This window comes from Coregonus clupeaformis, chromosome 29 (assembly GCF_020615455.1).
Source record: "Coregonus clupeaformis isolate EN_2021a chromosome 29, ASM2061545v1, whole genome shotgun sequence".
NCBI classification, from domain to species: Eukaryota; Metazoa; Chordata; class Actinopteri; order Salmoniformes; family Salmonidae; genus Coregonus; species Coregonus clupeaformis.
This window is the reverse complement of record NC_059220.1, coordinates 60,614,209-60,639,664: the sequence shown is the minus strand read 5'-3', so window position 1 is coordinate 60,639,664 and position 25,456 is coordinate 60,614,209. Positions and strand designations below refer to the sequence as shown.

The following is a 25,456-nucleotide window of genomic DNA, read 5'->3' as shown; positions in this document are numbered from 1 at the left end:
TGTGTGTGGGTAAAGTTTACACCTGTTGTATTCGGCGCATGTGACAAATCAAATTTGATTGTGTGTGTGTGTGTTTTCCTGTAGCGTCAGTGAAATTTGAAAGGAGACCAGTAAATCTCTCTGCTCCCCCCAAACAAACTATAGCCCTCTCAATTTCTAATGAAGGTATCTATCTGTATGATGTGAAGTGTCTCTGGATGATGACGCTCACTGGAAAGTTCAGTCAAAAGAAGCATGAAAAACAGGAAATGTTGGCCTACACAGTCGCCACAACGAGGTGTACACGTCTGTGATAATATAAGCGCGACATTAGGTTAGTTTACCTGACTGTCGCAGGAGACAGTCACATAACCACAGATAAAAATCCGTTGTGCGATGGTTGTCACTGACAGGTGCTAGGTAGGCCTATGTAACAATCGCGGGATGAGTAACTGCCTGAGACCTGAACACTTGCATTAGCTCTAGCTCAGCAGGCTAACACAGTCTTGTGGGCAAGACCCAGGTTCAAACCCCGGTCAGTCACATTGGTGACGTGGCCCAGGTGGGTTTCTGCGAGTTCTACCAGAAGCAGTGAAATATGATATGGAGCGAGTCTATATAACAGTCCCGAGATAAGGGGTGGGAAATCAAACATATGACTAATGCGATACGAGGTTCCAAGCCCTAACAAACAGAAAAGTATCAAATTCAAAGGGCATCTAAGTTCACGCATTGGTAGAGGGCGGAAACTTCTTGTGAAGTTCAGAGTGCACTGCCACAGAGTGCGGATGTTTTTTCCTCAAAAGTTTGTGCAGTCAGTCACCCTGTTTGATGTGCAGCAGAGAGAGTTGCCTATAGTCGACGAGGGCCAGATTGTTGTTCACAGTGAAGTGACAGGGAAGGATGTTATGAGATGTACGCTGTCATCGTGTGACGAGCATGTGTTGTATGTTTAGGTAGAGCAGAGCAGTCACTGTCTCATTCTGTTTGGCATACAGTGCATCGTCACATTTCCCCTGATTGCTGTGCACTGCAAAGGGATACCAGGGGAGCTTCAGTTTCACGACAAAACTGAGAAAACTTTCAAGATGAACATTTACTGGATACCCACGATCCTCCTCTCCCTCTGCCTCTCCAGTGCTGTCAACATGATAAGCTCCCACAACTGTAAAGGTAAGATCTGGGCCTGCTTAAAAGCTCACGTTCTATAATAGTTATGACTGAAAACACGATGTATAATGTATAAGTACTATCTATCCAGATGTAATTGATAACAAATTACTTTATACTTGCTATGTAACTACTGTGAAAAAATGCCATGCGTGTAAAATGTGTGTAGAATGTATATGTAAGAACAAAAGAAAAAGCTGTATAAACAAAGTTTATTTTTGTCCTCCGAAGAGGGGGGGGAGGGGCAAAAATAAATAATAAAAAAGCTCTGGGCCAGTTCAGGAGGGTGCAACGTTATAAAATGTTCATATACAAATGTATTATGTAGAACAGATATGAATATCTGTCAGGTAGACTAGGGAATCGTTTCAGCTCTAGTTATTACATTTCTGTCTGAATGTTTACCCATGGACTTTTTCATTAACGTTCAACTATATTGTCAGTAACAAACAAATGTCACATCAGGCATGATCCATAGCACTACCAGAACATTCTGATAACTAGAACAAAAGAAAAAGGTTGCCCAATCAAAGGGTTGCAGATCATTCAAGATTGTAATTCTCGCAAAGTTGCATGGTTTTATCAGGTGTGGATATGCTAGTTGAAGTGGTTTGAATTCCTCCAACACATTACTCAAATGACTGTAATTAAACCCCAATTACAGATGTGGATATGCTTTAACATCTAGACTACAGCTATATTATGAATAGAATAAGCAGGTTTATGTAATACATTGAAGTTGCTGTTTCCTCATTTTGATAGGACTTGCAGAAATGAAATGGCAGGGGTGGGGGTGACAAAGATTCAACTAAGTGACTCACGTTTTCTGTTCCACACAGTTCCGGGACTGCCTCTCTCGACCACTTTTTGAAATCTCAGGCCACAAACGTGCCCAACAGTTGTTTTGGAGCATGTTCAATGTGTGGGTTAAAATACTGTGAAATTATGCAAACGAATAATCCAAACTTGAGAGGGGAAAAATAATAAAAATATCAAAAAGAACACTAGGGCTAGGTAAGCCTCAGAAGCCATTTCCTGTGTGTGTGTGTGTGTGTGTGGACACGTTTTACTATACTTGTGAGTACCAAAAGTCCTCACAAGAATAGTAAGCCAAATAAAATTCAGAGAAGTGAGGACATTTTGCCGGTCCTCACTTGTAAAAAATATATTTTAGGCTTAGGGGTTAGGTTCAGGGTTAGAATTATGGTTAGGTTTAGAATTGGGGTTATGGGTTAAGGTTAAGGAAAATAGGATTTTGAATGTAATGGCGTCCCCCAAAAGTCCTCATAAGTATAGAAATACATAGCTGTGTGTGTGTGTGTGTGTGTGTGTGTGTTCAAGATCAAACAGACAAGCAATTTGGCAAATGATAGGAGTGGCAAGGAGTGGAACGTTAGCTAAAAAGATTGGTAACCAGAGTAGGTTTCTACTAGCCTGGTCCCAGATCTGTTGACAATGACTCAAATGCTGTCATTGTCAAGCCGAAAAGTCTGGCCTCACAGTAATCTGTTTAGCATGACAATTCCATAAGGACTTGGCAAGAGAGACTGGCACCCAGGCGAGGTTTACACCCCATTGCACTCATCAAATCTTGCTGTGTCCGATCAGTGATTTCTTCAAGGAAAGAAGGAGGGAAGTTTTCAAACAGGCCCCTTGTCTACTTCCCTCTGATATAACGCATACAATTGACTGCCTCTGCTTGACTTTTTGACCTTCCCTCACCAGACAAGCTCAGAACGTTCCATGTGGTCCGTGTGTCTGTCAACGGCACTGCATCGGTCAGCTGCCCCAACCTGACAGGCAAGAACCAGGAGGAGATGAGATTCCACCTTTACTTGGGCTTGGTCGAGGTTGGCAACCACACTCACGACAGTGCTCACAACCACAACTCCACAGAGACCGTGACTCCTGTTGGGGAGGGTCTGGTGCTGAAGGTGAACAAACAGGACCACACGGTCAGCTTTGTCCTCTCTGGAATGACCACGGAGCGCGCTGGGGTCTATACCTGCGAGGGGCACCCCATGTACCCACCTCCCATTGAGAAAGTACAAGACGAGCCTCAGACTGTGGTCCTGGTTGAAGGTATGTTTACTTCAAAAGGAACTGATCTATGCAAGCACACACAAATTCACATGCATGCGCACAGGCATGCATGCACGCACAGTAGTTCAAAATGCTATATCTTGATTTACAGGAATATACGCTGAGTGTACAAAACATTAGGAATACCTGCTCTTTCCATGACAAAGACTGACCAGGTGAATCCAAGTGAAAGCTATGGTCCCTTAATGACGTCACCTGTTAAATCCACGTCAATCAGTGTAGATAAAGGGGAGGAGATAGGTTAAAGAAGGATTTTTAAGCCTTGAGACAATTAAGATATGTATTGTGTATGTTTGCCATTCAGAGGGTGAATGGGCAAGACAAAGATTTGAGGGCCTTTGAACGGAGTATGGTAGTAGGTGCCATGCGCACCGGTTTGAGTGTGTCAACAACTGCAACTCTGCTGTGTTTTTCACGCTCAAGAGTTTCCTGTGTGTATCAAGAATGATCCACCACCCAAAGGTCATTCAACTAACTTGACACAACTGTGGGAAGTATTGGAGTCAACATGGGCCAGCATCCCTATGGAGCACTTTCGACACCTTGTAGAGTCCATGCCCCGACGAATTGAGGCTGTTCTGAGGGCAAAAGGGGGGTGCAACTCAATATTAGGAAGGTGTTCCTAATGTTTTGTACACTCAGTGTATATTCTAATGGTCTACTTGTGCTTAAAGGCCAAATGGGCCAGTTTCCCGGACCTAGATAACATAAAATGCACTTTCAGTGGAAAAACTCAAGTACCCCCTGTAAAACCTGCCCCTTGAAGTTTAAAACTCACATCTCTCTCTGATTGGTTGGTCAGCATACCAGTGCCAGGTAGGGAAGACCATGGGATGTGTAGGCTCTGGAGTGGATGGTGTCCCTGTTTGGGCATGGGTGCTGGGGTTCTGGGTCACCATCATCTATGGCCTGGCTGTCACTGTCATCGCCCTTGTCATCTGGGTGAGTGACATCTTGCTTCCTTTACTCAGAGAGACGGTAACTTGTCTTACATCCATGAGGTGCTGCCTCCTGTGATAAAAAATATAAGTAATCTCTCAAGCCTTGGCATAAATTCAATGCACAATTAACTATTTAGTCCAACAATGCAATATAGTATATGTATTGAAAACATAAGTGATGCTTGGAGACAGTTTTATACAACTACAACTGCATACATATACACAGCTCACCCTACTCACTCTCCACCTCTTTCTGTGCGTTTGATTCTCAGCTCAGACTGAGGAGAGTGGAGTGTTCCCAGAGCGACTACATGAACATCAAACCCAGTGCTCCACTCAGGGGGCCCAGGAAGAAGCAGGGGGTCCAGCATCCAATCCGAATGGGACGATACTGATCACAGTCATCCTCAGATCACAATCCTTCTCAGACAAAAGCAACACGAGAGTTGAGCCTTTATTGGCCCTTGAGAGCTGACTGGAGAAACAGACCAAGTTCTTTATGTGAATACGAAAGCTAGCTCTTCAAATGACATGGTGTACATCTAATTGTACATCTGATTGTGTGTAAATAAAGATTGAGTTATCTTCTAAATGTTAATCAAATAATTATAGTCTGATGTAATATGATCTTCTGGGAAACTATTGAGAATGGAGTCTTGAAGTTGTGGGCAGCATATTATATAAAGAAAAATATCCCAATGCATACTGTAGGAACGAACACACATGCTCACACACACAAATGTGTTAAGCGTACAGACACAGGGGCATCCTCTCTGATTTGTAGTGGGTGTGTAGCGAAGAGGAAGACCCTAGCTCTGTGGTGAATGGGTCTCACAGGAAACAGTGGTTTCCGAATATGAGGGGACTGAACCACATTTTCACACACTCTGTATGAGAGCCACTGTGATTGTCATGTACAGTATATGGGTCAAAATAAGGGACTGTCTTACATTGAAACTGGCCAACTGAATTACAAATCCCTGCTTGTCCTTTTAATGGACTAATACTTTGTTAATGTACTTAAGTAGTTTTTTAAAAATCAAATCAAGCTGGTGCTTCAAATCGAGCATTCCCAAGCTACAGGCCTCCCTCAACTGTTTCAGTGTATTGCAATACTTTAGTTTTAACCATTGTTTACAGATTTTGATAGAACAACTTACAACTTGTCCTTCGAGGGTTAACTTAAGTAACTCAGCCACGAGGAAACAATGAAAAAAAAAAAGAAATGCTGCAATGACAAAAACACCTAGCATAATTTCCTGTCTACCGTTTCCTTGAAGGCTTGTGTTTAGTGCCATTGTGCACTATAGTATGCAGAAGAGGGACTGCACCTTGATGTTGCACACCCTGCAGTTTCTATGTAGTTAGGGCAAACGCATTAAACCAGCAGACTATGAGAGCTGTACAGGCTATGAGTGTACAGGTATCATGTCACAATGAAACAGTAGCTACATCCCAAATGGCACCCTTTTCTCTTTATAGTGCACTACTTTTATATTATATATTACATATACTGTATATGCCTTCGGAAGGTATTCAGACCCCTTGACTTTTTCCACATTTTGTTACGTTACAGCCTTATTCTAAAATGAATTACATTTGTTAAAATTGTTTTTCTCATCAATCTACACACTAATACCCTGTAATGACAAAGCAAAAACAGGTTTTTAGAAATTTTTGCAAATGTATATAAAAGAAAAAACAGAAATATCACATTTGCATAAGTATTCAGACCCTTTACTCAGTACTTTGTTGAAGACCCTTTGGTAACGATTACAGCCTCAAGTCTTCTTGGGTATGACGCTACAAGCTTGGCACACCTGTATTTGGGGAGTTTCTCCCATTCTTCTCTGCAGATCCTCTCAAGCTCTGTCAGTTTGGATGGGGAGCGTCGCTGCACAGCTATTTTCAGGTCTCGCCAGAGATGTTCGATCGGGTTCAAATCCGGGCCTTCGATCTGGACTAGTCTCCCAGGTCTGCCGCTGAAAAACATCCCCACAGCATGATGCTTCACCGTAGGGATGGTGCCAGGTTTCCTCCAGACGTGACGCTTGGCATTCAGGCCAAAGAGTTCAATCTTGGTTTCATCAGACCAGAGAATCTTGTTTCTCATGGTCAGAGCTCTTTAGGTGCCTTTTGGCAAACTCCGAGATCTTTAGGTGCCTTTTGGCAAACTCCAAGTGGGCTGTCATGTGCCTTTTACTGACGTGTGGCTTCCATCTGGCCACTCTACCATTAAAGGTCTGATTGGTGGAGTGCTGCAGAGATAGTTGTCCTTCTGGAAGGTTCTCCCATCTCCACAGAGGAACTCTGGAGCTCTGTCAGAGTAACCATTGGGTTCTCCCTGACCAAGGCCCTTCTCGCCCGATTGCTCAGTTTGGCCGGGCAGCCAGCTCTAGGAAGAGTCTTGGTGGTTCAAAACTTATTCCATTTAAGAATGATGGAGGCCACTGTGTTCTTGTGGACCTTCAATGCTGCAGACATTTTTTGGTACCCTTCCCCAGATCTGTGCCTTGACACAATCCTGTCTCGGAGCTCAGATTTTTAAAAACCTGTTTCTCTTTGTCATTATGGGGTATTGTGTGTAGAATGATGAGGAACATATTTTATTTAATCCATTTTAGAATAAGGATAAAGTAAAAAATATGGATAAAGTCAACGGGTCTGAATACTTTCCAAATGCACTGTAGGGAATAGGGTACGATTTGGGACGCATTCTATGTCTCATCTATTTTTGTCAGCAAGTCTACATATGCACAATGACAGATTAATAAATACAAGGAAAACAGTAACCAGTTATGTGACAAACATTGTGAAAACCTTTGACAGTTTCTCCAATAAATTAAAAGTATTTTTTTAAACAGACTTTAGTGGATTCCTGTTTCTATTACATTTTATTTTAGTTACAGGCATGAATCTAGGCCACTTTTAGTTATCACATCAGTTCCCAACTCTACTAAACACGTTTAAATGACATGGCAATAATTTGAACAGTTTCACTCCTGGCAAGGCCACCAATTCATCACATCAGTATTGTTCCAACATATTCTATATGTCTTTCTATCTTTCTGATTGAGAGGGGGTCAAATACTTATTTCCCTCATTAAAATGCATTAACATTTTTGACATGCGTTTTTCTGGATTTTTTTGTTGTTATTCTGTCTCTCACTGTTCAAATAAACCTACCATTAAAATTATAGATTGATCATGTCTTTGTCAGTGGGCAAGCGTACAAAATCAGCAAGGGATCAAATACTTTTTTTCCTCACTGTACACAGTACCAGTCAAAAGTTTGGACACACCTACTCATTCAAGGGTGTTTCTTTATTTTTACTATTTTCTACATTGTAGAATAATAGTGAAGACATCAAAACTATTAAATAACACAAATGGAATCATGTAGTAACCAAAGTGTTAAACAAATTAAAATATTATTTATATTCTTCAAAGTAGCCACCCTTTGCCTTGATGACAGCTTTGCACACTATTGGCATTCTCTCAACCAGCTTCAAGAGGTAGTCACCTGGAATGCATTTCAATTAACAGGTGTGCCATCTTAAAAGTTAATTTGTGGAATTTCTTTCCTTCTTAATGCGTTTGAGCAAATCAGTTGTGTTGTGACAAGGTAGGGGTGGTATACAGAAGATAGCCCTATTTGGTAAAAGACCAAGTCCATATTATGGTAAGAACAGCTCAAATAAGCAAAGAGAAACAACAGTCCATCATTACTTTAAGACATGATGGTCAGTCAATACGGACAATTTCAAGAACTTTAAAAGTTTCTTCAAATGCAGTTGCAAAAACCATCAAGCGCTATGATGGAACTGGCTCTCATGAGGACCGGCACAGGAATGGAAGACCCAGAGTTACCTCTGCTGCAGAGGATAAGTTCATTAGAGTTACCAGCCTCCGAAATTGCAGCCCAAATAAATGCTTCACAGAGTTCAAGTAACAGACACATCTCAACATCAACTGTTCAGAGGAGACTGCGAGAATCAGGCCTTCATGGTCGAATTGCTGCAAAGAAACCACTACTAAAGGACACCAATATGAAGAAGAGACTTGCTTGGGCCAAGAAACACAAACAATGGACATTAGACTGGTGGAAATCTGTCCTTTGGTCTGATTAGTCCAAATATAAGATTTTTGGTTGCAACCGCCATGTCTTTGTGAGACGCAGAGTAGGTGAACGGATGATCTCCGCATGTGTAGTTCCCACCATGAAGCATGGAGGAGGTGTGATGGTGCTTTGCTGGTGACACCAGAATTCAAGGCACACTTAACCAGCATGGCTACCACAGCATTCTGCAGCGATACGCCATCCCATCTGGTTTGTGCTTAGTGGGACTACCATTTGTTTTTCAACAGGACAATGACCCAACACACCTCCAGGCTGTGTAAGGGCTATTTGACCAAGAAGGAGAGTGATGGAGTGCTGCATCAGATGACCTGGCCTCCACAATCACCAGACCTCAATCCAATTGAGATGGTTTGTGATGAGTTGGACCACAGAGTGAAGGAAAAGCAGCCAACAAGTGCTCAGCATGTGGGAACTCCTTCAAGACCGTTGGAAAATCATTCCAGGTGAAGCTGGTTGAGAGAATACCAAAAGGGTGGCTATTTGAAAAATCTAAAATCTCAAATATATTATGATTTGTTGAACAATTTTTTGGTTACTACATGATTCCATATGTGTTATTTCATAGTTTTGATGTCTTCACTATTATTCTACAATGTATAAAATAGTCAAAATAAAGAAGAACACTTGAATGAATAGGTGTCCAAACTTTTGACTGGTACTGTATATATATATATAGTTGATGACTGTTTCTATGACATTTTATTTTCAGCAAGTGACAGTCATGATTATAAGCCATTTTTATATATAACATCAGATCCCATAACCACCTCTACTCAACATGTTTCAATGACATGGCATCAATCTGAAAAGTTTCAGGCCCAATCCCAAATCAACCCCTAGACCCTCACCCTACGCACTTGAGGAGATCTAAGAGGATTTAACAGGTGTAAGCAATTTGGTAATTAATTCCAACTGGCCCTCTGATACGCTAGGTTGAAGTTTCACCATAATGCTTAAACCCATCAAATCATCTCCGATCTCCACAAGTGCACAGGGTGTAGGGTCCATTTAGTATTGGGCCTCACTTTTGGCAAGGCCACCGATTCATCGCATCAGAATTGTTCTCAAGTGTCAACGTATTCTAAATGACCCACACAAACATGTGTCTGTCTCAATAGTCTACAGTGGCTTCTTCTCCTCGTCTCCTTTCCTTCATCTGCACTGATTAGGCTGGTCAGTTCCTTCAGATCAGTGCAGATGAAGGAGAGGAGGCGAGGAGATGAATTTAGACTATTGAGGAATAACCCATGAGATGTATTAAGATTATTCAAGTTATGTTACTTAACTTTAAGTTACTTCAACAGGATTTAAGTTACTTAAACATAAACTGGAACATGTACGCTCCAACACAGATTCCTTCACAAATATGAGGAGCAATGACACAACATGGGAGTTTGTTCCAATTTACTTTCGAGTAAAATAGTGAGACATTATGCAGTGAACTGTATAGTCCAGACACTCACACAGAGATATTTTCGACAACAAGTCTTCATGTAGTCAATTCAGTATACCAGCAGTTCCTGTGCAACGAATGACAGGACCGGAACAGGACCGTATCGTGACCAGACTGTGAGCACAGAACCAGGTCGAGGTTCTCTTGACTGAATTAGCCATGTCCCCCCTCTCTCCATGTCCGTCAGTCTGTCATCTGTTCAACGTAAGTCTCTCCTGTTCTGGAAAGATCCGTGTTCTGAGGAGCTCTGTTCTTTCCTCCTCGGACAGATTGTCCAGCTCGTGCTCCGACACCTAGGAATGGAGAGGAGGGACGGGAAATAATGGATTTAGAAATGAGGGATGGGTAAAAGTGGGGGTACCAAGTCGAGTCAAGTTCAAGATGGGCTCTGCAACATTTGTCTTATTTTAGTGTATTACAATGCCTCTCAAATGTACAAAGTTAAGACTCATAAATAAGAATGCTAAACCTGGCTCACATTTCACCTTATCAAAAAAGGATGGCACATTTTCAGGTAAAAAAATTAGTTTTAATCAGAAGACCATATCAAGTCAATCTTTATCATCTCAGAGGGAAATTTGTCTGTTAATAAAAGACAAACAAGAGACAGTTAAGACACAATCACATTAGCTAGAGCTTAAAAGAAGAGTCTACAACATTGGGGTGCAAGACTCACCACGACCGGGGTGTATCCTAGGACCGTCAGATGACGCATCTTGATAGCCAGGTTGCCACGGGGATGGGAGGTACCATAACAGAAAGAGGACGGGGGTGCGCAGAGTACAGCAATTCTACATCAGGGGGAGAATACAAGAATAGTTTGATCCTAATTTGGATAACATTGATGTGACTGAAACAGTGATTGAATGAGTTTGAATGGGAGACTACACCCTCAGATCTAATTCAGATTAACTGAATCGTATATTCCTGTAAATCTAACAGATAGTATTTGTTTTCTTTCAAATACTTTAGCTCAATTGACTGAGCTTGCATAGAGCCATGATATCAATGAAATGGTGAAGAAAGCAGGTACCATCGCACTCAACCTAAAACTTGACTAGTGTTTGTTTGGTGCATAAAAACAAATGAACAATAGTCCGAAAAAAATCACACTTAATATTTTGGGACCAATGGAATAGTCCCAAATTGCAAAACAACCCTGCCCATGGCACTTCACAGGGCTCGACATTAACGCTTGTCCTCTTATCAGGGACAAGTAAAAAAATGATCACACAAAAATCACAACATCAAACAATTACTCTGATCAGAATTGGATCAGAGGCCAACATTGTATTATTCAAATCTATTTATCATATACATAAATAAAAAAGCCTACATGTCAGTGTGTAGGTGATATGCATATTGACTACAGCCTCATGTCCAAACCGATGCTGACCTGAGGAAGGCGCCAGAAAATGTTGCCAAACATTGATGAGACTTTTAATTACATAAATATAGGCTAAACGCCAGTCATGTTTGACAAATATAGGCCTAATAAAGGATAATTAACATTAACGTCTAAGGTTTGATTCTGTCGAATTACTCGAGGCAGGGTTCGTTCAGATCAAATGGTCACAAGACCGGAGAGCGTGAAGGATAGTGCCTGTTGCGCACCGCACATCACCCACCTTGAATCTGAGCGGAGGCGGTTTTGAAACTATTCAACCATAAACGTAATTGTTTAAAACCGAGAATTTTTATGTCATTTTATAAAGCATGTCTTACCTTGTTTCAAAGTAGCAGAGCCAAAATACGACCATAGAAATATTGAGGGACTTATTTTATAGCCTGAATACTTAATATGCCATTGAAACCAGCATTATTCTCATGTTCTATTGGTTTTCAAATCAATGTTATTTTATTGTCCAGCAGCTAAAGGCATAATCTTAGTCGTATGAGTAACCCATGCTAGTTGATGCATCTTTAGATCTCCCTTTTCTTAATCTCTGTCACATGAAACCACTCGCACGTGCAGTGCACTTTTGAGAACGATGTTTTCCAACTAATTGCATTTTGGAACATTCGCACATAGCCTACAGCCATGTCCGCATTGTTGAGTTTATAATATGAAGAAATACACATTTATAAAAAAAACGGTCTGATCTGTTGCATCAGCCTCATTGCTCTTTTACATTTTTTTATGTGTAGTGGTTGTATGAATTTTGGATCTGTCCTCCCAGAACTGTCCCAGAGAATGTTTTGAACCATAAACATATTTTTGATCGTCCCTGGGATGATGGGAAGCCCTTAATTTCAAGCCCTGGAGGAAATTGTTTTATAAACACATAAAAAGTATTTGTTTGTAATTGTAGACCTAATGCCAATATCTTATAGGCTACCAAGGGTGGCCAACAATCCTCCAAGAGAGCCTTAAGGATGGGGGGGTAGTGTTGTATTTTGAGACAGGCTTGAATATGCAAAACAGCCAATAGGCAGTGTAGCCTACATTTCTGTCTGATTCTCTATGGTAAAAAAGATAGTAATATATTATATTTTGTAAAGTGGTTCCTTGCATCATACAATTATGTAAAAATGGTGTTACAGACTAGGTGACTTGAGCTTTTGGACAAGTAAAAAATCTGTCCTACTTGTCCGAAGGTCAAGTGGCAAAGAAAGTTCATGTCAAGCACTGCTTCAGTTCAGGCAGGCTCAATCAAACACTAAAAATATTTCAAAGAAAACAAACCCAGGTCTGATATCCAATGAAATTACTAACACACAGCAGTGTGAATGAGTTAGGTTAGTTAGTAACCTTTGACTGTGCTCAGGTGGAGGACACTCTCCCTCAGACGGAGCCCTCCCTCCTGTGGCTTCTTGTAGAGGTTCGGGTTGGGTTATCACACCATCTGTAATACAACCCAGACACAACCCGTAATATGACATCCTTTAATCAACAGAAACGATTACTCGCTAAAATAAAGCACAAGCACTGTTGAGCATTGGTGAATAAATAATTTGGGGACACATCTTATGCTGACAAGTTCACATACAGTACCTAACTCAACACATACGTAAAGTTGTCCAACTGTCTTGTCCCACATAATAAATACACAACATAATGAACCCAAACAGTGAGGTAGCCTGGTCCCAGATCTGTTTGTGCTGTATAGCCAACTCCTATGGTCATTTTAATGCAAAACAACCATATGAGTTCGCTATCCAGGGTTTCCCAAACTCGGTCCTGGGCCCCCCCTGGGAGCACGTTTTGGTTTACGCCCTAGCACTACACAGCTGATTCAAATAATCAAAGCTTGATGATGAGTTGTTTATTTGAATCAGCTGTGTAGTGCTAGGGCATAAACCAAAACATTCGCCCAGGGGGGTCCTAGGACCAAGTATTGGAAAACCTGAGCTATACAACACAAACAGATCTGGGACCAAGCAATGGTCCATCTAAGCTCGGACTGCCACGCAGAAGTAATATCAGCCCGCGCAGAGAAGCACGAGATTGACATTTCTCGCGTTTTCCCCTTATTTAACACTATCAACATTTCGCTCTACTGTGGGAATTGTGCTCGAATCAATGCAATATTTTTCTATTCAAATTGTATTTGTCACATGCGCCAAATACAACAGGTGTAGACCTTACCGTGAAATACTTACTTACAAGCCCTTAACCAACAATGCAGTTCAAGAAATAGAGTTAAGAAAATATTTGCTAAATAAACTAAAGTACAAAATAAACTAAAAAATAACACAATAAAATAACAATAACGAGGCTATATACAGGGGGTACCGGTACCGAGTCAATGTGCGTGGGTACAGGTTAGTCGAGGTCATTTGTACATGTAGGTAGGGGTAAAGTGACTATGCATAGATAATAAACCACGAGTAGCAGCACTGTAAAAACAAAGGGGGGGAGGTCAATGTAAATAGTCCGGGAGGCCATTTTATTAATTGTTCAGCAGGCTTATGGCTTGGGGGTAGAAGCAATATTAGCCACTTTCAATGTAACATACCGAAACAAAACGAACTATGCAAGACTTAGTATGCAAAACTAACTGTGAAAGAGATTTTCTTGAAGGCAAAGCACATTGGAGTAGGATTCTATTGCATTGACAGTCATGACTCAGGCCCGTACTCTACACAGACCGGTGCGCCATAACCAATCAGAGCTGCAGTAGGCCTATATGCAAATAGACCATTGTCATATATGGATCTGTGCCATTCACTTTGAACTGGACTGAGTTACCAGCATGAGCGTTCGCGAGTAGATGTGCTTGTTTTGAGATCAAAGCAAGAGTTGCATGTAGCCACCTGTGCACATTTGTTCATATTCTTTGCTAGTTAGTGAGTTATTAGCCCAGTTATAGCTCATTTCTAGTCAACAATGGTGGAGAAGTTGCTTCCTACAAGAGCATAAAATGTGTGCATTTCTAGCCATCTTTGAAAAGCGAGTTAGGTAAAGACCTTTTTTTCTGTGTTAAAAGGGGCAGTGTTGTATTTTGAGACTGTCTTGAAAAAGCTAAGTAGCCAATAGGCAAAGGGTACGGACAAATTAAATCTCTCCCTTTCCCAGTCTGCTGTTCCCACATGCTTCAAGATGGCCACCATTGTTCCTGTACCCAAGAAAGCAAAGGTAACTGAACTAAATGACTATCGCCCCGTAGCACTCTGTCATCATGAAGTGCTAGTCAAGGATCATATCACCTCTACCTTACCGGTCACCCTAGACCCACTTCAATTTGCTTACCGCCCCAATAGATCCACTGACGATGCAATAGCCATCACACTACCCTATCCCATCTGGACAAGAGGAATACCTATGTAAGAATGCTGTTCATTGACTATAGCTCAGCATTCAACACCATAGTACCCTCCAAGCTCATCATTAAGCTCGAGGCCCTGGGTCTGAACCCTGCCCTGTGCAACTGGGTCCTGGACTTCCTGACGGGCCGCCCCCAGGTGGTGAAAGTAGGAAACAACATCTCCACTTTGCTGATCCTCAACACTGGGTCCACACAAGGGTGCGTGCTCAGCCCCCTCCTGTACTCCCTGTTCACCCATGACTGAGTTGGAGGCATGCTTGGCCATGCAATCATCAAGTTTGCAGACGACACAACAGTAGTAGGCCTGATTACCAACAATGACAAGACAGCCTACAGGGAGGAGGTGAGGGCTCTGGGAGTGTGGTGCCAGGAAAATAACTTCTCACTCAACATCAACAAAACAAAAGGAGATGATCGTGGACTTCAGGAAACAGCAGAGGGTGCACCCCCCTACCCACATCGACGGGACCGCATTGGAGAAAGTGGAAAGTTTCAAGTTCCTTGGCGTACACATCACTGACAAACTGAAATGGTCCACCTCCGCAGACAGTGTTGTGAAGAAGGCGCAACAGAGCCTATTCAACCTCAGGAGGCTGAATAAATTTGGCTTGGCACCTAAAACCATCACAAACTTTTACAGATGCATTACATTTACATTTACGTCATTTAGCAGACGCTCTTATCCAGAGCGACTTACAGGAGCAATTAGGGTTAAGTGCCTTGCTCAAGGGCACATCGACAGATTTTTCACCTAGTTGGCTTGGGGATTAGAACCAGCGACCTTTCGGTTACTGGCACAACGCTCTTAACCACTAAGCTACCTGCCGCCCCAGATGCACAATTGAGAGCATCCTGTCGGGCTGTATCACCGCCTGGTACGGCAACTGCACCGCCCGCAACCGCAGGGCTCTCCAGAGGGTGGTGCGGTCTGCCGAATGCATTACCGGGGGCAAACTACCCGCCCTCCAAGACACCTACAGCACCCGATGTCACAGGAAGGCCAAAAAGATCATCAAGGACATCAACCACCGAGCCACTGCCTGTTCACCCCGCTATCATCCAGAAGGCGAGGTCAGTTCAGGTGCATCAAAGCTGGGACCAAGACACTGAAAAAAGCTTCTATCTCAAGGCCATCAGACTATTAAATTGCACATTAGAGGCTGCTGCTGCCTATTGAAATCACTGGCCACTTTAAGATATGGAACACATGTCACTTTAATAATGTTTACATATCTTGCATTACTCATCTCATATGTATATACTGTATTCTATAATATTCTACTGTATCTTAGTCCATGCCGCTCTGTCATTGCTTGTCCATATATGTATATATTCTTAATTCCATTGCTTACTTAGATTTGTGTGTATATGTTGTGAAATTGTTAGATATTTCTTGTTAGATATTACTGCACTGTCGGAGCTAGAAGAAAAAGCATTTCGCTACACCCGCAATAACATCTGCTAAACATGTGTATGTGACAAATAAAATTTGATTTGGTAGCATCATCTTCTGATTCTCTGTAATAATGGTATGGGAATAATAATGAATTTTATTTTGAAAAGTGGTTTCTTCCATCAAACAACAACATTCAGTCACCTCCTTGTCTGAAGGACAAGTGGATAAACAGGTTAATGTCAAGCCCTGCATGTTTTTTTTTCAAAAGTCTCAGAATATAGGCCTACATTGAACACCACACATTGGCTGCTACTGTAGGCTGAACGACAGAACAGCTATTTCCATGTTAAAACGTTTTGGGATGCATTTTTCTCCATTGTTTCTGATGGTAGGCCACTCTGGTAGGTCTACATTATGATCAAATAGCCACAGTACTCTACTTGGCCACTGTTAAAAAACTGTAACTTAAAGCGGGTACAGCCTCAGTGTTCACAGTAAACGCGTGCTGGAAGTTGCACAGAATTTTCACAACGTTCAAGTTTGTGCTCAGCAGACCAGAAATTTGCTCAGTGCCCCCAAAAAATTGAGGGAACATTGGGACAATTCTAACAGTGGGGTCCTACTTACCTATGAAGTATAGGTCTTCGACCATCACACCCTCCTGTAGCAGCCCTTCCTTGGCGATGCTCTGCAGGGTTATAGACAGCCCTGGGTTAATGGACAGGTCGTTAGGGGCTGGAGAGCCCAGAGCCTCAGGAGGGACGGTCAGGGGCTTAGGGAGAGAAGGTCGGTCCAGCCTGAGACACAGGTTCACTATCTGCAGCTTTTTCTCCATCCCCTTCTGCAGCCGCCCACCTGTATGGACATGGAGGACAAGGGGTCAGCTGGTTGGATAGGTATAAGTAAGACGGTAATCGCATCCTCTTGCCTTCTTATTGGCTGGGTATAAATATTGCCGGCCGTCATTGTAAATAAGAATTTGTTCTTAACTGACTTGCCTAGTTAAATAAAGGTTAAATAGAAATAAATAAAAAATACAACCATTTCACTTCCTACAGGAGCGCCTAAGGGGCAAGCAGTTTGATTTGGAATTCAGCATATCTGTATTATAATAATGTATAATAGATATATAATCATGTTTAATAATGATGTATAAGTCATTTTTTCGAAATCTAATGATTTGAAAATTATTTGACAGTGTTTGACCTCTGGCACTGATCTCCTCCAGTGTATCCTGCTGCAGCAGCTGTTCCAGTGGGGCGGCGGGGAAGTGGCCCAGCAGACACAGGCAGTAGACCACCTTCAGCAGCTCGGAGGCGGCCATCTTGGGCAGGTAGGACACCACCACGTGGGTCACGCCCTCCAGGAACCTATGGCCAGGGAGAAACCAGTCAGGTCAAGTGAAACATATAGAGCTTAGGTTGCATTCAATGCGAGATGGTGGTAATCTGTATTATGCGACTGTTAAGTGGCTGCTTTGAATATTGATTGAGAACCCATCTCCATTTACAAATATAGCTGGAGCTGTGTACACTGCAAAATAGCAGGAAGCTATAGGGTTCCTTCAAAATGTAGCCTTGCTTCCTCCGTTCCTTGCGGTAACCATTGATCTGTAAGTAATAGAATAAGTGAGATACATGGTTTCCACCCTACTGCGTCAACTTTCAGCAACCTAGTCGAATCAGTAAATACTGTACCTTAAGGACAGGAGACTGCATTAAGGTATTTGAACAGGGTCTGGGCCTCTGTAAGTACAGATAGCCATGCTTTAACTGCGCACATTAAGGTAATGCAAAGAAGAGGGGGGAGGGAAAGGGAGATGGTATGGAGAGTGTGAGACCATGTCATTCTATTTCTATGGTACATTATATTTCTATGGTGGAGACTCACGGCTCTCTGTAGCCCTGTAGGTTGTGGTTAAGGGACGAGTAGGTCTTCAGAACGCTGAGGATGTCTTTGAGCCCCAGGGCGTCTGGGTTCTTGGCCACTCTCTCTGCGAAGGCATCCAACATGGCCGTGGGGCAGAACGCTAGATCCTCAAACGCCGACAGGAAGAGAATCACCTAGAACCGACAGAACATGTTAGAGGACAGGAGTGTTTGAGGAGGGGAGTAATCTTCAGATTTCAAACACAGGCTCTTAGGGATCAATATCACCACTGAACAGTGTGCTAGGTGCTAGAAGCTACGGGAATCTTATCAAAGGTCGTTGTATCAGAAACAGTTCTCCCATGCTGCATAAATGTATGTAACTGTATTAGGGTTGGGCGATGTCAACCTTTTCCCCATCGTAATTATGCACTCTTAAAACATTGTGCTATACGATGGCCTCGCCCCCTATTGGCCAACCCCCCTCCCATAAAAAAAAAACATGCTACGGGAGGGATGAGATCAATCCTGACATTGGCAAAACATATTTAGTGGAGCTAAATATTTTGCAGTAGCCTATTCCTCTCTGGTGGAGCTGTGGCACAAAAGAGGTGGGCAGGCAGGTCTGTGTGTGCCAAAGCGTGCAGATGGAGAAAGTGACAGTCAACGAGTGGGCTGCAGAGCAAATGACAGTCAACATCATGGGCTCCAGAGCAAGCAACTGCTGTCCTTAGAACTGGATAATTATAAACTGATTTGCATTTTTGCCAAATCCTCCTCTCTTATTAGGCCTAAGCTACTATGCGTTTAAGGTAGGTTGCACATTGCTAGATTAATATGGAAATCGGCCTAGGCCAACTAAGCTACACGTTGTTTTCTTTCACAAGCTTTCCTCAGCTGTAGACTCAGTTTTCTTTAGACTTCTCATTCGATTTATCCATCTTGGTATTGTTTGCTCAATTTCACTTCTTGTGGCCTGAAATATAATTTGTCATTCAAAATAAAGTTGTGATTGAGAATAGCATAGACTCCGACTTACATAATTGTTCACATTTAAAAGCAGAAACTTTAGAACAAATACTTTTCACAACTTGAATTTGTCTTAACGCTTTTATGAAATTTCAATTAGTAGGATTAGACTTTTGTCAGTTTGGTTCACAATGACAAGGAGGGATTTTTTTCCTCGACCTCGCATGCATAATTTCTGTTATATAATGCTTTGATCACCTGTACGTTTTGTTCAAATTTCTCATGAAATGTTTCTATCTTGCTATTGATTGTTCTCACTCATTATTACCTTAGGCCTACCATATTTGTAGGTTATTCAAAAACAACTTCAAACTTTGTGAGATAATCTATCTAACAGAGTTGCAGGCTAATTGTTTGATCATGAAATAGAGCAGCGGGAGAAATCATCCGCTATTGGAGACAGAGAAAGAAAGAACTAAAACATATCTTCTGACGGGACATTTAGCGCTGCTTTGGTGAAACTTAGCAATGTCTAAATTGTTCTCTTGCATTCTGTAAATATAACATTAATTGAAATAGGCTATAGCAAATAAGAATATAGGCAATTTACTGGGAATAGTGTAGCTAAGGAGATAAGCAGTATAGTATTGGTATATATAGTGTATTATAGTATACCGTAGTATGGTAAATTATAGTATACAGTAGTATGGTATATTATAGTATACAGTAGTATGGTATATTATAGTATAGAGTTGTATGGTATAGGTCACCTGTTTGTTGTTCCACATGGCGATGCTGGAGGCCACGTAGTCAGAGACGGCGGTGAACAGGGCCACGTCTCTGTAGTGCAGCTCCTTACAGGCCCTCAGCACATTCACCAGGCGGTTGAAGGGGACTCCATGGACGTGCTCTGTGATGCAGGAGGGAGGAAGGAAAGAGTACAGTAGTCTTTCACATATAAAACAGTTCAATCATGAGTTGGGAATGATGAGCCGACACACTTATCAAATAACTGATCCTGTGAAACTAACATATTAAGCAGAATACAGTGGCTTACGTCCACTGGTTTCCATTTAGTCAAGTCTGGCATATAGTATTTGTGTCTCACCTGCTATCTTTCTGCTGCAGACGGCCAACAGCGGCTTGGAGCAGAAGCCCATGGAGGCCAGTGTAGTGATCATATACTGGGAGTTCGGAAGAGTGAACTGGTCTGCCAATGACAGGGCCTTTCTCTGGAGGGAGGGACGGGAAGAGAAACTGTTATTACTGGTCAGGGCCTATATTGACAATCTCAGAGTAAGAATGCTGATCTAGGATTTTTAAGGCTGACCCCATTTTGTCGACTGGTCAATTGTTTGGTCGACCGATAAATGTTTTGTCAGGCAGTGGCACAATCTTTTTTTTATGGCATGTCTTGATTGACGCCTGTCTCAGTTTACTAATCCATTGCGGAGGCTGTCGGGATGGCACACCAGTATCACCAGTAGTACATTTACTGTTAATTCCCATAATTTCTAATCTACAATGTTTATTTGGTTACTGTAATTTCAGTTAATGCATATATTATTATTACAGTCTTTTACAGTTCTCATTGTCGGAGTGGACACGTTGCTTGCAGAGCGCACAACATAGGCTACACTTGTGAGAAACACGTTTTAGTTTATTTCACTCCATTTACAAGTTGTCAATTTATTAATTGTGCTTTGTTTGGAGCGCTCCTGTCAATGTTGAGTTAGGACGTGCACCTGATTATGCATAGAGTTAGGCTTAGCAGGGCCTAAAAGTAACACCCGCAGGTAGATTTTGACATTGGCGGATAAGATGTGAAAATGTTTGTCTCAGCTGTGATATTTTGGTTAAAAGAGTCAGATCACAAAAAATGAAATTAAACAATATACCACCTTACTAGTAATCCATTTTTTTTTTTTTACATTACAAAGCATGCTCATCCGTTTGTGTTTTGTTTGGGTAAATTTAGCGGAAAACAATATATTTTGGCTGGTATAAAATCTGAGTGGCTGGTAGATTTGTATATCTACCTGCCACAGTGGCTGGTAGACCAAAATGTTAATTTTATGCTCTGAGGCTACCTGGCCTGCGTGAAAATGTAGGCTTTTAAATGTGCCCATTTGGGGATCTGATAGTATTTCTGATTGTCTTCACTCACCACCACTAATGAGTTGTGGAGCAAATTGTTTCTTCACCTCAAACAGCAAGTAAACAAAGTCTGTTTTTACATCCATTGAGAATGACAATAGTTCCTTAATGTAGCCTATTCGAAAAATCTTTCCATCTCTCTCCCTTTCGATAACCACTTGGGTGAAAGGGCCAAAAAATGTAATGCTCCAATCTGGTGGAAACGTCATAAAATAGGCCTACCTGATTACTTCTTATCCCTTCCGCAAATAGCCTACAGCTGTGTCTGTCCAGAGTTCACTGGCACAGGAAACTGAGGGTCCAGAATATTTTATACAATGTTGCAAGAGCTTCTGCTGGACCAAGTTGATAGTAGATACAATGTTTCAAGTTCCTTGCAGACAGGCCATGCGTAGCCAATGTGATTCAGGATATTTTCTACCTGCAGGCTGAAATGTTTTTATGTGTTGGCTTTATGTAGGCTATTGTTACATAGTTGGCAATGGCAATAGAAGTTACTTTTAGATTTGTATCATTTTAATTTAGATAGAATTTGTATTAATCACATGACAATGATTTTGAGATAGGAAGACTTTATTATAAAATAAATTAAACTGTTCCACGACAATGCGCATATGAAAATCATAACTGGCATGCAGATCGGTAGAAATTGTAAGATAAATTGGCACTCCAAATGGAAAAGGTTGCCGACCCCTGGTGTAGCCTATTACAGGCAACTTTGGGAGCGTAATGGCAGAATCTGCAAAGGCCAGCAGCAGTGGGAGGAGGTGGTTCAGGAACAGGTTTTTTTCTTCTGGTTAGGCTATCTTGATCTCTGGCTCCCTCTTGAGTAATTTGTGTGTATTTTATTTAATCAGAGCGTGCTTTAAGCATCAGATAAGTTCAGTAGCCTACATATAGGCCTAGTTGATTTTATTACAACACATAGCGTGTCTATACAGTTGAACTCGTACATTTACATACACTTAGGTTGGAGTCATTATAACTAGTTTTTCAACCACTCCACACATTTCTTGTTAACAAACTATAGTTTTGGCAAGTCGGTTAGGGCATCTACTTTGTGCGTGACAAGTAATTTTTCCAACAATTGTTTACAGACAGATTATTTCACTTATTCACTGTATCACAATTCCAGTGGGTCAGAAGTTAAACAATTGACTGTGCCTTTAAACAGCTTGGAAAATTCCAGAAAATTATGTCATGGCTTTAGAAGCTTCTGATAGGCTAATTGACATCATTTGAGTCAATTGGAGGTGTACCAGTGGATGTATTTCAAGGCCTACCTTCAAACTCAGTGCCTCTTTGCTTGACATCATGGGAAAATCAAAAGAAATCAGCCAAGACCTCCGAAAAATAATTGTAGACCTCCACAAGTCTGGTTCATCCTTGGGAGCAATTTTCAAACGCCTGAAGGTACCACGTTCATATGTACAAACAATAGTACTCAAGTATAAACACCATGGGACCAAGCAGCCATCATATCGCTCAGGAAGGAGACGCGTTCTGTCTCCTAGAGATGAACGTACTTTGGTGCGAAAAGTGCAAATCAATCCCAGAACAACAGCAAAGGACCTTGTGAAGATGCTGGAGGAAACAGGTACAAAGGTATCTATATCCACAGTAAAACGAGTCCTATATCGACATAACCTGAAAGGCCGCTCAGCAAGGAAGAAGCCACTGCTCCAAAACCGCCATAAAAAAGCCAGACTACGGTTTGCAACTGCACATGGGGACAAATATCGTACTTTTTGGAGAAATGTTGTCTTGTCTGAAGAAACAAAAATAGAACTGTTATGTTTGGAGGAAAAAGGGGGTCGCTTGCAAGCCGAAGAACACCATCCCAACCGTGACGCAATAATTCTCGCTACTATTCTGACATTTCACATTCTTAAAATAAAGTGGTTATCCTAACTGACCTAAGACAGGGAATTTTTAATCGGATTAAATGTCAGGAATTGTGAAAAACTGAGTTTAAATGTATTTGGCTAAGGTGTATGTAAACTTCCGACTTCAACTGTATATGGAAAAATAGACGTTTTAAAAATGTCGACCAGTCGATTGGTCGAAAGAACAGACGACTCTTGGTCGACAAAGACCTTTTTAGTCAGGGACAGCCGTAAGGATTTTGCCTTTTAGATCACAATGAAAAAGGTACAGGGAAGACCTGATCCTAGACCAGCACTCCTATTCTGAGACGCTTTATGAATACAGGCCAAGATGTATATAGTTTGTCACAGGGTACGAGGCTCGCTAGACTGTGATTTAACTCAATGGCTCAACGGATGAGCCCTAATGCACCTCTAGTTTCTTCTTGATGTCCACCGGGGTATCCCGGCCCATGTGGCGCATCATGGTCTGCAGGGCCATGACGTTCTGGATGCTCGGCAGTAGAGCCTCGATCATCAGCCTAGAAAACAATACACACACGGTCATGCACTATACTGTACTGGAGAAATAACACTGGACCTGGGGGAGTTAAATAGGAAATGGCACTCTAGTCATTTTTGAAGCATCACTGCTGCTGTTAAAATAGATGTCACTGGCACCCACCTGACTCCCTCCTTCAGTGCGTCCCCATTGGGGCTGCTCTCCAGGTGCTCCAGACAGGAAACCAGCACTGACAGGGACTTCTCATCAAACTCATTGAGGTTCTCCTGTGGGGACAAAGCATGGTGTTACAGCATCATATAGGAATACTGTCCAGTGTGCATTTTTAAATATTGAGAGAGAAAGAGTTACAGTGCTACTCTTGGTGGGTGCCAGTCTGTGAGGTCACTGTTCACTGACAGGCTGGCAACCGGGCTAAGTCAGGACTCCAAAATAAATACTAGTATATACATGTAAAATATGAATTCCGCCAGACACAGATGAGATAAACACTTGCATGCTGAACAGCGCTAACAGGACTCAAGTATCTGATTGGTGGCCTGGCCTGTGACACACTAACAACCAGTCTCTGATTGGTTACCTGGCAGACTCGGAGGAGGGTCTGGACCACGCGGCTGCGCTGCGACACGCCCAGCTTGACCGTGGCCAGCAGGCTGTAGGCTAGGTCCTCGCTGCGCATGTGCCGCGCGTCCTGCATGGTCCTCTGGAGGAGCTCCTCGAAGCCAGCATGCTCGAACATGAGGCGCAGCTCGTAGCGTCGCTGATCCACCGACATCTTCTTGGTGGTCTCCCAGCAGCGCGTCAGGCAGTTGCTCACCCGCCGGTGTGTGGCTGTGTACTGGCCGGCCAGGTCGAGCACGTCCGAGGGGGAACCACACTCCCTCAGCTGGTCGTAAAACGGCACCCTCTTGCCTGGTTGGTCTGGGGGTGTCTGACTTTGTGGAGACCAGGTTTCAGAACTCTGAGTCTGTATGGAGTTTCCTTGCTTTCTTTCCACCACGTCCTGCCCATATATTTTACCCTGAGAATAATACCTCACTTTGTATATAGGAAGTCCAGCCAATGGTCTATGACTTTGTCCTGTACTACAGATATGAGACAGTCCTCTGTCAAAGCTCTCTGTCATCAACATCTGAGGGCCACGGTGTTGCCATGGACATCGGTGGTTGCATATCCGCAGGGCCCACCTGAGCACCTCCTCTGCTGTACGGGCTGTCATTGTGTTGTGTTGTTGAAATAATACCAGTCCACTGGGTAGTGGTTTAAAAAAGGTATATGGAAGGTATCATCTGAAATTATATAACACGATACATACAGTCAATGAGTGTTTAGTACAGCACCACTTTTTGAGTCATCAAAGTATCCTCTTGAACATCTACTAGAACAAAAGGGAAAGCCAAATAACACACCGTGGCATTGCACATCTGACATTACAATATCATTAACCTTAGATAAGTTTACCACTGTCCTTACAGTCTTTCCTTGGCAAAATAGACTGATACTCGAGTCACTTCTGCGTCTAAACACGTGTCTCCACTATCTGACAACACTAAAATGTTGTTTGTAAGACAATCATTACTTCCCATTGTGTAAATTACATATTATATTATTATAAATTACAATACGATGTAAATCGGTCACAAGGTCAACAAGCTCATGATGCTCGGGGATGCTAGCTAGCTAACGTCATTAGCCAGCTATCTATAGTATCGTCAGCCAACTCGCTAAATTCACAGGTTGAGCTAGCTAGCTAACTCACTGCAGTTAGAATTTCCATACATTAAACATACATAACGACATGTCATCATATTTAAAAAGATACCCAGATGAAGGAAATATAAGCTAATTTACCCTGGCCTTAGCTATGTTGTCCAATCCATTTCACATGCCGGTTGCCTGTGTGTGCAGCCATAATGGGTCCTACGTCGTCCGTTACAAAACGACGTTACATCCTGTTAAGTTTTAGTCCTTTGACAGTTATTTCAAATATTTATATCCATAATTTAGTTGGAGTATTATAGTGAACATTTATAGAATTTTATCTCATATTTAATTACATAATTCAAAACATATTCAGCTAAACGCAGCGACTTCCATAGATATCGGTTTCCTATCGGACACA

At 42.1% G+C, this 25,456-nt stretch overlaps 2 protein-coding genes across 2 annotated transcripts; one reads left to right on the top strand and one right to left on the bottom strand.

The window, feature by feature from the left end:
• Window positions 1-802: 802 nt before the first annotated feature.
• LOC121554630 (T-cell-specific surface glycoprotein CD28) lies at window positions 803-4,785 on the top strand. The gene is made up of 4 exons (XM_041868284.1): window positions 803-1,152; window positions 2,875-3,231; window positions 4,055-4,194; window positions 4,466-4,785. The coding sequence occupies exons 1-4, from the start codon at window positions 1,068-1,070 to the stop codon at window positions 4,586-4,588; spliced, it is 705 nt and encodes a 234-aa protein (XP_041724218.1). The 5' UTR covers window positions 803-1,067; the 3' UTR covers window positions 4,589-4,785.
• Window positions 4,786-9,723: 4,938 nt separating this feature from the next.
• On the bottom strand, window positions 9,724-25,297 carry LOC121554308 (FAST kinase domain-containing protein 2, mitochondrial). The gene is made up of 12 exons (XM_041867812.2): window positions 25,186-25,297; window positions 23,915-24,623; window positions 23,497-23,600; window positions 23,245-23,353; window positions 19,898-20,021; window positions 19,560-19,699; window positions 17,843-18,015; window positions 17,159-17,322; window positions 16,580-16,807; window positions 12,540-12,633; window positions 10,464-10,578; window positions 9,724-10,080 (listed from the first exon to the last, which is right to left on the bottom strand). Exons 2-12 carry the CDS (start codon window positions 24,551-24,553, stop codon window positions 9,979-9,981), a joined length of 1,992 nt encoding a protein of 663 aa, XP_041723746.1. The 5' UTR covers window positions 24,554-24,623; window positions 25,186-25,297; the 3' UTR covers window positions 9,724-9,978.
• Window positions 25,298-25,456: the final 159 nt, after the last annotated feature.

Bases quoted from the DNA above. Each gene is read 5' to 3' on its own strand.
- LOC121554308 (XM_041867812.2), bottom strand. From the start codon at position 24,553: ATGACAGCCCGTACAGCAGAGGAGGTGCTCAGGTGGGCCCTGCGGATA. The intron at 10,579-12,539 runs GTTACTAACTAA...CCCCTGATGTAG, and splicing joins CCACCTGAGCACAGTCAAAG to AATTGCTGTACTCTGCGCAC. The intron at 10,081-10,463 runs GTGAGTCTTGCA...CTCCATTCCTAG, and splicing joins TAGGATACACCCCGGTCGTG to GTGTCGGAGCACGAGCTGGA.
- LOC121554630 (XM_041868284.1), top strand. From the start codon at position 1,068: ATGAACATTTACTGGATACCCACGATCCTCCTCTCCCTCTGCCTCTCC. The intron at 3,232-4,054 runs GTATGTTTACTT...TTGGTTGGTCAG, and splicing joins GACTGTGGTCCTGGTTGAAG to CATACCAGTGCCAGGTAGGG. The intron at 4,195-4,465 runs GTGAGTGACATC...TTTGATTCTCAG, and splicing joins TCATCGCCCTTGTCATCTGG to CTCAGACTGAGGAGAGTGGA.